This window comes from Perognathus longimembris, chromosome 3 (assembly GCF_023159225.1).
Source record: "Perognathus longimembris pacificus isolate PPM17 chromosome 3, ASM2315922v1, whole genome shotgun sequence".
Classification (NCBI taxonomy): Eukaryota; Metazoa; Chordata; class Mammalia; order Rodentia; family Heteromyidae; genus Perognathus; species Perognathus longimembris.
The window spans coordinates 66,499,170-66,512,275 of NC_063163.1; the positions used below are offsets into that span (position 1 = coordinate 66,499,170).

The 13,106-nt window shown below is 56.3% G+C and overlaps 1 protein-coding gene across 1 annotated transcript; it reads right to left on the reverse strand.

The window, feature by feature from the left end:
- Positions 1-235: 235 nt before the first annotated feature.
- On the reverse strand, positions 236-11,904 carry LOC125347636 (long-chain-fatty-acid--CoA ligase ACSBG2-like). Its single transcript, XM_048340627.1, has 13 exons — positions 11,781-11,904; positions 11,144-11,370; positions 7,083-7,171; positions 6,452-6,572; positions 5,584-5,664; positions 5,341-5,490; positions 5,012-5,218; positions 3,629-3,810; positions 3,310-3,543; positions 2,381-2,598; positions 1,538-1,677; positions 754-1,000; positions 236-309 (listed from the first exon to the last, which is right to left on the reverse strand). The coding sequence occupies exons 1-13, from the start codon at positions 11,902-11,904 to the stop codon at positions 236-238; spliced, it is 2,094 nt and encodes a 697-aa protein (XP_048196584.1).
- Between the last annotated feature and the right edge of the window lie 1,202 nt (positions 11,905-13,106).

Below are 13,106 nucleotides of genomic sequence, written 5' to 3' on the forward strand. Positions count from 1 at the left end.
AATGTGTACCCAGACACTGCAGGGACATTGCCCCTCCCCCCCCCCAATGAGCAGATCCTCTTTAGTAGAGTAACTTTTTGTCATTACAATTCAAAGTCTTGTAGCTATGGCAGCCTGGGGCCCTGCCCGCTGTGGGGGCAGCAGCCCCTCCTCTGGGGCTGCCCCCTTGACACCTGCAGGAAGAATGGGGCACTGCTGCTTGCCAGCTCGTTCCCAGCTCCTTCCCAGCTGCCAGCTACTTGTAGAGTTTCTGGATTTCCTCCTGGTACATTCTGTACACAATCGCCCTCTTCAGCTTTGTGGTGGCTCCTGTAATGGAAGCAAGTCCAGGGTGGGGTGTCCCTGTGCCGCCCCTGGGGGTCCCCAGCCTGACACATCCTGGAGCACCAGGGTGGCCAGGGGACGAAGGGAGGTGGAGACCCAGCCAGTGCCACCAGCGTGTGTGAGATGCAGGGGTTTAGAAAACGGGAGTGGGGGGGAGGTGAGCTGGGCGCTGGTGACGCATGCCTCTACTCTCAGCTGCTCAGGAGGCTAAGATCTGAGTTTGAAGCCAGCCTGGGCAGGGAAGCCCATGAGGCTCATTTCCAGTGAACCACTGAAAAGCCACAAGCGGAGGTGTGGCTCAAGCGGGAGTGCATTAGCCTTGCTCGGGGCAGTGCCTAGGCCCTGAGTTGGAACCCCAGGATGGGCACCAGAAAGAATAAAATCCGGGGTGAGGGGAGCAGAGCCCCCCTGTGAGCTCTGGACACTCACCGAGCTCACCGCCGCACACTGAGAAGTCTGTGTCCAGGATGACCCACTTGATGATGCGGGAGCTGGCGGAGGGCGCCTCGGCGTTGGCGGCCTCCATGCGCGCCTTGATGAAGTCATCGACAATGGGGTCGCGGCCGTGGAGCACGTCGCTCAGCCAGGTGGCCTGGCTCCGCAGACTGCGGCACTGCGCCACCACCTCGCTGGTCAGCGCGCTCCGCGGCTCCCCCGTCTCCCAGTTGACCTGGCACTGCGGGGGACGTGGAGTCAGGCCGCTTGGCCCGCACATCCCCCCTTACCCCCCCCACCCCTGTCTGCACCCAGGTTTCTCTCACACATTTGTTTGTGCCAGTGCTGAGTTTGAACTCAAGGCCTGAACACTGTCCCAGAGCTTTTGTGCTCAGGGCTAGTGCTGCTCTAGGACGTGAGCCACTGCCCCACATCTGGCTTCTTAGTGAACCATTGGAGATAAAAAGAGTCTCATGGGCTGGGAATATGGCCTACATGAAGCCCTGGGTTCAATTCCCCAGCACCACATATATAGAAAATGGCCAGAAGGGGCGCTGTGGCTCAAGTGATAGAGCACCAGCCTTGAGCAGAAAAAGCTCAGGGATACACTGAGGCCCCGAGTTCAAACCCTAGGGCTGGCATAAAAGGAAGCACAAAGCTGGAGTTGTTGCTGGGGCGATGGGTCGGTGTCCCCTCCTCCCTGGGCCTCTGTCCCCTCATCTTGCAACAGGGCGTCGGTTTCCGTAGCACCCGCCATGCAGGGACAGGTTGCAGGTACCTTCAGCGTGAGGAGGGCACCCAGGTACGGGGCGTCCTGGCCCACCACCACGACGTAGTGAATGATGGGGATGTGGTTCTTCACTCGTTCCTCGATGGGGTTGGGGTTGATGACTTCTCCCGACTTCAGCGTGATCATATCTGTGCACAGGAAGGGCAGGCATTTGACCCAAAACAAACCTGCTGGGAGGGGGAGGGGTTAGGCAGGGGGCTCTGTCCCAATGTACAGAAGACACCCCAGGGCCAGTGCTTATAATCCCAGCTATGTGAGAGGCAAAAATCAGGAAGGTTGTGTAGGCAAGAAAAACGTTAGCAAGACCCCATCTCAACCAATAGGCCAGGCCTGGTGACCTACATCTGCTAGCCCAGCCAAGCAGGAGGCCATGAGTGTGAAGATCACCACCCCAGAGTCCTTATCTGAAAATGAACTAAAGCTGGAAACAGCGGCGGGCCTGGCTCAGCAGTAGAGCACCAGTCTAGCAGGGGCAACGTCTTGCATTTAAAACCCAGTACTGAGCCCAGGCCAAGTAGCTTGTGCCCAAGAGGCTAAGCTCTGAGGATTGTGGTTCAAAGCCAGGCTAGAGGAACTGTGGCTCAAGTGGTAGAGCGCTAGACTTGAGCCAAAAAAAAAAAAAAGCTGAGGGATTTAGCTTGCACTCAGACCCCAGTACAAGCCACACACACACACACACACACACTCACACACACAAATCCAGCACTACACAAAATAACAAGAACTCAAACTGGACTTTGGGCCTTCCTGTGCGTTTTGCAGCGCACAAACAGCCCCACTGTGGACAGCAGCCCCGGGGGTGGGGGTGGGGGGCCCGCTGGTCCCCCTCACCCTTGAGGCTGCCAATGATGTAGAGGAACTTGTCGGAATCCAGGAAGCCAAGGTCCTCCGTGTACATCCGGCCCTGGCTGTCCATCCTCCTGCGCGTGTGCTCGTAGTTGTTGAGGTAGCCCATGAAGATGTGCCGGCCCCACAGGCTCAGGTGGCCGATGCCCTCCTCGTTCTTCTCCTCCACCTTCGTGTTGGTGTTCAGCAGCTCCTTCCCGCAGCTGGGGGGGTGGGGAGCCGGTCATGACACACGCCTGCCTCGCCCCCCCACCGGAGCAAGGGACCCCCGGACTTTTCAGCCCAGGCTGGCTTTGAACTGCAATCCTCAGATCTCAGCCTCCTGAGTAGTTAGGATGATAGGCCTGAGCCACCAGCAGCGCCCGACCCATGAGACTCTTATCTCCAATGAACACCCCCCCCCCAAAAAAAAACCCCAAACAAACCCAGGAATGGAGCTGTGGCTCAAGTGGTAGAGCACTAGCCTTGAGGGGAAAGCTCAGGGATGACACCCAGGCCCTGAGTTCAAGCCCAGGACTGGTGGTGTGCACACGCACGCACACATACACCCCGTGGTTCTTACCTTGAATGACACTCTAGCAGCTCTGTGGAGAAGTCTGTAAAGCTTCTTACTACAGCCTTGCCAGGGAGGCATTCTGGGAGATGTCCCCCTTCCCCGCCCGCCTTTGAATGGGGGTGCAGGCCACAGCCTGACCAGGGGCCAGGTCGCCCAGCCCAGAAACAGCTCCCATCCCCAGCCACAGAAACCTGCTGCTGGGCTACGGGTGTGCCAGCCCCGGGGCTTGCACTTGGGGCCTGTGAACTGTCCCTGAGCTTTTGTGCTCAAGGCTAGCACCCTGCCGGGCTGTGGCTCCCTGTGTTTGGGGTGGGAAGACCCTGATGTCCTGTCTGTCCATCTTCTCGGCCAGACCCACCTGAGCAGCCGGAAGGCCTGGTGGCTGGAGAGCGTGTGGATGCCCGTGCACTCCGAGAGGCCATAGTGCTCGTAGATGGGGATGTTGAGGCTGAGGAAGAAATCCAGGGTGGTTCTGGGGAGCCCCAGGCCGAGGTTGAAGAACTGCTCACAGTGGTGGAGACCCAGGAACTTGCGGACGGGGTCAAAGACCAGTTTCTTGGCCATGTTGAAGCACAGCGGGGGGTGCACCTGCCTTGAGAAGCAGACCCGTGCCATGCGAGGGGCCGGCCAGCCACCACCCCAGCCACTGCCCCCTGCCCGGCGCTCCCCTGGCTCACCCAAACATGCGTCTCTGGTTAGTTCTGAGCCCCAACCTCATGGCCCAGGCATTGATCCTCCTGCGGAACCTGCTGGACTCCAGCTGGCTGGCCTTCAGGTTGTCCAGGATGTGTTCCCAGATCCAGGGGACGCCATAGAAGGTGGTGGGCTTCACCTCACGAAGCAGGTCAAACAGGAAGCCCTGGGGGACAGGGAGGAGATGGGGACAGGGCAGGGGGACTAGGCCTCGAGTCCAGGACCAGCAAGGGTCTGGGGAGAGCAGGGCTGGGGTGGTGGTCATGGTGGAGGAGAGGCTCCCAGAGCCCAGCATACACCGTATCTGCCCTGGCACCGGGGGCCCATGAGGCGACACCCACAACCTGGGCAGGAATCCCGAGTAGGGGTGGAGAAGAGACCCCAAGGTTGATACAAGCTTGAGGGAAAGCAAAGGAGGGAGGCAAACCAGGAAGGGAGGCGTGAAGAGGGATGGAGGGGCTGGGCACAGGGGTGCATGGCTGTAACCCCAGCTACCAGATGGCAGGGATGGTGCTCGCCTGTGATCCTCGGGACTCAGGAGGCCGAGCTCTAAGGGTGGGACTCAAGCCAGGCCAGGCAGGAAAGCCTGCAGGGCTCGGGCAGACCGTTGGCCAGCAGAAAGGCCGGCTGCGTTCGCTGATGAACTATTAGTAACTATGAACACAGCACACTATTCATAGCACTCTTATTTTGAGTCTTGTTTTTATAGTAAAACAAAATGTGCCTCATTCACCTGTCATTTGGTTGTTGTTGTTTGTAGAGTTGTATTTGTTTCTGTTTTATTTTGAGACCGGAGCTCACAGTGTATGTAGCCCAGGCTAGCCTTGAACTTGAGACCCTCCTGCTTCAGTTTCCTGAGTGCGGGAGTCACTACACCCAGCTATCTCAGCCTAGCCATTTCTAAGTGCATGGTGCAGGCTTGTGGAGCACAGTCCCATTGCCATGCAGCCGGGGCCCCTCTTCTTCACCTCCAGAACCTTCCATCTCCCGAAACTGAAACTCTATCTCCATGGAACACTCCCAGCCCCGGCACTCCCATCCGTGTTCCTGTCTCTATGAGTCTGACAACTGTTGGGAGGTCCTTCTGCTGTGTCTCCTGTGTCACTGAGCACCCCGTCCTCAAGTTCCTCCATGTTGGAGCAGGTGACACCATCGCCTTCCTTTTTCATGACCGAATAATATCTCAGTATGCGCGGACAGACCACAGTGGGGCTTCAATCTAGCTTCCTGCAGTTGCCACCTTGATCCTCATGGGTGGTCCACGTGCCTCCCACTCTCTGTGATAACAGCCCTTATCTGCTCCGTCCCCATGCCCTTCACAAAGTGGGGAAACTGAGGGCTAGAGACCAGAAAGGATGAGCACTCACGGCACCCGGGGTTTGTGGCGAGTCAGTCTCTCTCACAGCCTCTGGTGGGGCAAAATAGAGCGTCCCGGCCACGGCGATCGCCACCCACATGTCCAAGATCTGGGCGGAGATGGAGCTGAGTGGCAGGTAGCTCACCAGGACCTCCTGCCCCTCGGGGGGAGACTTGTAAGCCAGGCTCTGCACGGTCGCCGCTGTGGTCCAGGTGATCTGAAAGCCCGGCAGACGGTCACCACCCCTTGGCTCTCTTCCCGTCCTCCCTCCCATCCTGGAGGCAGGGCCGGGGGTCGGGGGAGGCCCCGGCCCTCACTCAGGGGTGGGGGGGGGCTCACGTTGTCGTGGCTCAGCATCAGGATCTTGGGGGGGCCCATGTCCCCCAGGCTGTAGACCAGGGTGCAGCACTGGTTGGGCTTCTGGGAGTCGATGATGTGGTCCAGCTTCTCGTCTGAGATTCGGTCCGCCAAGTCCAGAAAGCCCCGCCACTGGGGAAAGGCGGGTCGAGGTGGGCGTGGGGGGGTAGGCGGTCCCTGGAGAGGTTTTCCACACACGCACCCCCTCCTGGCTGGGCACTGTACCGAATACAGATTGTGCTGCTTGGTCTGCAGTTCCTCCTTGTACTGGACAATGGCCTTGAAGTAGGTTAGAGAGGCCTGGATCTGAAAGACACGCAGATGGGAACATGACCCCCGGTGCCCCTCCTCCCCCCAGCCCCTTGCTGGCCAGGTGGACAATGTCTCAGAAGGCCGCAGCAGTGTTCCTTTTCACTGCTGTGTAATGTTCCAGTGTATGGATGCAGTTTGTGTGGACTGAGCTGTGGATGGACACTTGCTCATTTCTATCTCTTCACGACTGGGAATCCTGGCCCTGAGTTTCTAACTTTCTAAGATGCAACTTCCAAGTCTCTTGGGTTTGAACCCACAAGAGAAAGCAGGTCTGACTGAAAGCCAAGGGCATTCACCATCCCCTGAGCAGACTCTAGCACTCAGTGGTGCCACTGAGATGGAACTCTAGAGCAGGCAAACCCATGGAGATGAAGGGGCAGGGCAAATGCCACTTGGCTGTCTGGCTGATGGAATTAGGATGGATCAGCTGGGCGCCATGACACATGTCTGCCATCTCAGCTACATATTGGGCCCAAACTGGAAGATCAGAGTTCCAGGTCCCGGCTGGGGATACAGGCGGAGGGCCGGACACTGGCTGGGGGCACAGGCGGAGGGCCGGACACTGGCTGGGGGCACAGGCGGAGGCCTGGGCATGAACACTAGTGCTGGCAATAAGCATGTGGATTGGACTTGCTGCCCGGGGCGCAGTGGAGTGAGTTAAGCCCGGCTTTTTCGGGAGGGGGCCCCAGAGGTTGCGGGGGGGGGGAGCAGAAGGGCCCTGGGGCATCAGCAGGCCCCCCTGCCCCCCATGACTGGCAGGTACACTGCATTGCTGGATGACCTGGTTGATCTTCTGCAACTGCTTGTCGTTGTCCACCACAAAGATGTTGATCTTTGAGTTCTCTGCAATTGTGTGGCAGATTCTGGGGGAGCTGGAAGATAACATGGCCACGGAGATGCCTCTAGAAAGAGAACGGGGGTGTGGGTGACACTGAGGGCCCGTGGGTGCCTGTGTTGAGGGGAACTAGCTGTGGGGTTCTTGAGAACCACTGAAAACCCCAATATGATGACCCACTGATAACCCCAGTATGATAATCACTGATAACCCACAATATGATAATCACTGATAACCCCAGTATGATAATCACTGATAACCCACAAGGTGATAACCCACTGATAACCCTAAATATGTTCTGTTTGAAGGTAAACCTTAGGCCCCCCCTCCTTCAGGGCACCCCTCAGTGTTCCGGATGGGTGCAGGGCATGTCCAGTGCTGGGGGCATCTGAAGGAATACAGGAGGATGGGGCAAGACTGATGGGTTTCACAGGATGCAGGTGAATTTGCCGGGGGCGGGGGTGGGGGGAATATTCTGGAAGATATGCCGAGAGTGCTAAGTTGGAGTGGGGGTCTGCTGGCTCCCCGGCCTGGGGACTCTGCTGCATTACCCCAGCTGCCCCAGGGCCCCCCTTACCCTGCCATGATGGCGCCGATGCTGGCAATGACCCACTCGGCGGAGTTGCAGCCCATGATGCCCACACCATGGAAGCGCCGCAGGCCCAGCTGGGGGAGGACACAGGTGGAATGCAGGTTCTGCCCAACTCTGCCACCCAGCCAGCCCACCACAGAGCTGCGGCCCAGGCCTAGGCTGCCCTCCCTCTGCCCGTGGGCTTGTCCCCTCCCTCTCTCAGAAAGTGGCCTCTTTCCACCCAGGATCAGAGAGCCTCAGGTAGGTGGGGACCCTACCCCGGGGGATAGGGGGTGATGCCGGGAGACCATTTGCATATTATGACTCCAGGCAAGGAAGGGCATGGCATGGACTGTCCATCCTGGGGTTTCAATTCAGGGTCTGGGCGCTGTCCCTGCACTGTTTTTTGTTTTTGTTTTTTTTTTGGCCAGTCCTGGGCCTTGAACTCAGGGCCTGAGCACTGTCCCTGGCTTCCTTTTGCTCAAGGCTAGCACTCTGCCACTTGAGCCACAGCGCCACTTCTGGCCGTTTTCTGTATATGTGGTGCTGGGGAATTGAACCCAGGGCCTCATGTATACGAGGCAAGCACTCTTGCCACTAGGCCATATCCCCAGCCCCCTGCACTGTTTTTTGCTCAAAGCTATCATTCTAACTGTCGGGGATTCTCACTGCCCTTCAACCAGCCCTGGGGCAGTGTGGGAGGGAGCCCCTCCCACCTTCCAGCCTCAACCGGAAGAGAAGCAAGCTTGGCTTGGCCTCCCGGCTTGGCCAAACGTCTAATGGCGGGGCCCGGCCCGTGGGGGGGGGCTGTAGTCCCCGCCCACAGGGGAAGGTTCATGACATCACCTGATGGGCATCCCAGTCAGCCAATCAGTCGGTCACCCCAAGTCCTTCCCCTTCCGCCTTTGTCATCGTAATAAATCCTTCTCCCTGCCCTCTGGGCGGCGGAGACCCGTTCAACCATCAAGGTGTCTCCTTGGGATTCTCTTCCTGCGTCAGACACGTGAGGGGGGCTGGCGGGGAAGGGGATTTCGGCATTTCTCCTCAACTCAGCAAAGTCCACAAAGATAGGCCTTATTCCTTCTGCCGGTGGGAGGGGTAGGGCTGAGTCTCTTTCATAGTTTTGGGGTTCAGGCATTTTCCCCGGGAGGTAGGAGAAAAGGGGTCCTCAGAGGTCCTGACACTAACACTTTTGAGCCACAGCGCCACTTCTGGCTTTTTGGTAGTTCATTGGAGGTAAAGTCTCACAGAACCAGATGCCGGTGGCTCCCGCCTGTAATCCTAGCAACTCAGGAGGCTGAGATCTGAGGATCATGGTTTGAAGGCAGCTGGGCAAGAAAAACTGAGACTCTCATCTCCAATTGAACTACTAGAAAACCAGAAGTGGCACTGTGGCTCAAGTGGTAAAGTGTTAGCTTGAGTGAAAAAAACACAGGGACAGAGCCCAGGCCCTAAGGTCAAGCCCCACAACTGGCACCCCTCCCCAACCCAAAAAAGCCTCATGGACTGTCCTGCCTGAGCTGGCTTTGAATTGAGATCTCAAGATCCCAGCCTCCTCCTGAATAGCTAGGATTACAGGTTTGAGCCACCATGCCCGGCTGTGTGTGATATTTTTATGCGAAAGTCTTACAAAACCAGGGTCAGAGGTGGCAATGTGGTTTAGTGGTAGAGTGCTTGCCTAGTATGCAGGAAGCCCTGGGTTCAATTCCTCAGCACCACATACACAGAAAAATTCAGAAGTGGGGCTGTGGCTCAAGTGGTAAAGTGCTAGCCTTGAACAACATAAGCTCAAGGGACAGTGCCCAGGCCTTAAGTTCAAGCCCTAGGACTGGCAAAAGAACAAAACAAAAACAGGGTCATCCTGAGCAAGTGTCTCAACACCTTTGTTTACAAAGCCACACGTGCTGAATATTTTTCTTAGTATTTTTCCTAGGGTAGAGCTGGGGGCGTGGCCAGCGCGGTGGGAGTGGCTCATGGGTGTCACTTTGCCAACTGAAGCTGGCTAACATCCCGGTTCTGCTCACCCACTCACTGGGGCAGAACAGGGGTTCCATGGTCCAGGCGGGGCCTCTCCTGTCCACTGTGGATCTGGGGTACCCCAGATCTGCCCATCCCTCCCTTCTTTGTCTACCAGGTGACTGACCCAACGCAGCCCAAAGGGAGCTGATGTCACCCCTCAGCCCCCCCCAAGCCTGTATTCTCCTTCCAGACTCCCCTGATTAAAGCCTGTGGCTGGACGCCCAATCATTCAAGGAAAAGAAATGTCCTGGCTGCACCTGAACATCTGAGCTGTGCCATGTTCATCTACCCTCTGCATTCCACCTCAACGGAGCCAGGTCCCCCCCCACCTTCTCTCTCTCTTCTGCCCACAGCCCTCCATGGCTCCTAGCTTTCCAGGGTCAAAGCCTCCATCTTCCACAAAGACAACTTACTTTGTCCCTTCCCAGCCTCCTCTTCCCTCTCTCCCTCTGTTCCCGTCACGTGGACCTCCTTACTGCTCCTCCGACATGCTAAGATCCATCCTGCCCCAGGACATTTGCATGGGCCATGTGCTTGGCCTGAAACACTTCCTTGTAGATCTCACCATGGCTCTCTCATATAATCTTTATTAACATGTCACTGACTCTTAGTAGGACCCTCTTTGGCCACCATATTTTAACATTTCAACACTCCCTCCCCCCTCATATCCCTGGCTCTTTCTACCATTTTGTTTCAGTTCCTTGTGTCCCACGCTCACCATCTACCTACTACACATTTTATTTTTATTAGGTTGTCTGGGTAAATCATTCTTGGCCTTATCCCTTTTCCTGGTCTGAATAATGGACATGCGTGCATGCATTCATTCACCAAGCACCAGAAGAAACAGCTGTGCCAGCTTCCTGTCCTCTGGAACCCATCAGCTAGACAGACATATGGTGATGAAGGCTGGATATTAGTTTTAAAGGCAGGGGGCGGGGGAAGACAGAGACAGAGAGAGAGAGAGACCATTTGTGGAACCAGCAGCCAGGAAGGACTTCTCTAAGGAAATTCCACTGATGGAGAGCTACAGTAACAGCCATCATCAGAACTGTAGAGCTGGAAGCATGGAGCACCTGTCGAGAAAGTTTGAGGCCTGGGGTTCAAATCCCAGTGGTGCTAATGCTCATTTGGTACACAGCATGTGCAGAGCTATTTGGTGCCTGTGAATCCTTGTAGCTACCCTATGAGCTAGCTGCTACTGTAATTGTTGTTTTTTTTAATACTGAAGCTAGGCGCTGGTGGCTCACACCTGTCATCCTAGCTGCTCAGGAGACTGAGATCTGAAGATGGTGGTTCAAAGCCAACCCAGGCAGGAAGTTTGTGACACTCTTATCTCCAAGTAATCACAGAAAAAGCAGGACGTGGCACTGTGGTTCAAAGTGGAAGAGTGCTAGAGCTTGAGTGAAAGAGCTCAGGGACAGCACCCAGACCCTGAGTTCAAGCTCCACAACTGACCAAAAAAATACTGTACTAAAAATATGTAAAAGTACATATAAAGTGGCATTTTAAGTGTAATATGGAAATATGAAAAGTATGAGTTAGATATGGTTAAAATAAACGTGTATGTAATGTGATATAGTGGTTCTATGTGATATGTTACACATTTGATACATTACATATAAAACATTGTCCACATATTAAAGTGCAATGTACAAGCCATTTACATATGTGTCACATATAAAACACTTCATACATATATACATCCTATGTATTCTATATACAAAATGTCTATTTATGAGGAAGCTGAAGCGCGGTGGAGCAAAATAATTCCTGTAACAACGGGTGGCTGAGGACAGGGCTGGGATTTGAACCCGTGCCCGCAGCTCCTTCTCCACACACCAAAAAACAACCTTCAGAAACCCGGTGAAGCCACAAAGAGGCTGGAGCAGCCTCAGGGAGCGAGCAGTGCCGCGCACGCGCAGAAGACAGGAACGCAGGCAGCCCGACGCGCGGGAGGCGCATGCGCAAAAGGACGGCGGCGGGTGGGCGGGCCCGCGCAGGCGCAGTGCGGCCTCGGCGGGAGCGCGGGCCGGTTCGAGTCCCGTTACCTGCAGGAAGGCCTTGGCGGCGCGCCGGCACTCCTCGTAGTACTCGATGTAGGAGAACAGGTGCCAGTCCTTCTTGTACTTGGAGCAGAGAGCGAGGTTGTCGGCGAACTTGGTGGCGGTGCCCAAGAACATGTCGTGCACGGTGATGGGCGCCTCCTCCTCCAGCAAGTTCTTGTTCAGCCGCAGCCGCACCTCGCCCTCGCACTGTGTGGTCCAGTAGGCGCGGCCTGCGGGCGGCGGGGGTCACAGTGCAGGGGTCATCGGGGAGGGGTCACGGGGAGGACACAGTGCCCGGAGGGCCAGCGTGGGGTCATCCGCGGAGCCCCAGTGCACTGCCTGGAGTCTGGGGTGACGGGAGGGGTCCATGTGGTTCTGGAGGCCCCAGAAGGGGTGCGATGAGGCAGAGTCCAGGGTGGCACAGATGCTCCTGCCATGGGGGGGGGCAGGTAGACACAGGGAAAGACAGGGACAAGTGGACAGACAGGTGGAGAGGAGGCTGCACACCTGTCACCCCCCCCCCCAGCCCAGCACCCAGGCAGGCAGAACACAGTTCACCCCCCCCAAGAATGTTCACCTCTGAGGGTCTCAGGGAGTGGGACCCTCACCCCCTGCCCCCTGGGGACTCAGTGGCCCTCACCTTTGCTTTTCCTTTCCACATAGCTGGGCCTGGCCGGCTTTGTGACCCTGCTCCAGGTCATGTGGTGCTCCGGGAGCCTTTTGGACCCCTGTGGGAGGGCGTCCTGGCTGCCCACGCTGGACATCCCGCCTGCCAGCCCCACAGACAGCTGCAGGTCACCGGGTGGGGGATGGGGGTGAGAGGGGGGGCCTCTCAGGAGGGGAGCAGGGTCACGAGGGCCCTGCAGCTGTTATGGGAAGACAAGAGTGATCGAAGAAGCAAATGAAGAAGAAGGAAATAGAAAGCCAGGCACCAGGGCTCACGCCTGTCATCCCAGCTACTCAAGAGGCCGAGATCTGAGGACCGTGGTTCAAAGCCAACCTGGGCAAAAACGTGTGTGAGATTATCATCTCCAATGAGCCTCTAGAAAACTGGAAGTGCATGCTGTGGACCAGTGTGGTAGAGTGCTTGCCTGAGTGGAAAAAAAGCTCAGGGACAGCACCCAGGCCCTGAGTTCAAGCCCCGTGACAGACAAAAAAAAAAAAAAAAGGAAATGGAACCAAACAAACATTAGTAAGAACAGTGTTTTCTAGTACCTTCTATGGCCACTGGGCTGCCGAGTTTGTCTCAGAGGAGGAGTGGAGGAGTGGGGATCGACACACAAATATATGCCCTCAGCTCCAGACACATTTCACCCCTCTGTCGTTAACGGAGTACAGCAGTCTCACCAACTTTATCACCTTCCCTGCTTTAGCCATAGGTGACCATCAGACTTCAGAACATTCCAGCCCTTGTGATAGCACTGGATTCCACATTCTAGCATGTCATGATGGGGATGTGGCCCCCTTTTGAGACCAGTGTTTGGGGGGAAAACGGGGTGTCCTACCCACAGTCCTTCCCCACCCCCACCATCCAAGGTTCCGGTCCCCAGGGAGAGCTGGGACAACGGTGGGCTCAGAACTTGCGGCGGGAGGGACTCTTGGGTGAGTGGGGTGCCTCTGGGTGAAAGAGTTCAGGGCTTGAAGGGGCAGGGGAGACAGTGGGGGAGCCTGAGGGGTCCACAGACCTGGGGCCCACCAGGTGTCTGAGCCCATGAACTGGTGTGTGGCATCCTGCATGGTCTGTACATTAAAAAAATCTTACATGAGGGGAGGACATTGTCCAGAAAGAAATGTACACATTGTAACTGCAACTCTGCTGTATATTACCTTTGTAACTGGCAACCATAAAAAATAACAATTAACATCTCCCAGATGTTTGCACAGCTGAATAGAGCCAGCAAGGGAGGTCTCCACCAGAGCTGAGCCAGTCACCAGTGCCACGTTGGTTGATCCTCTGAGCCAAATA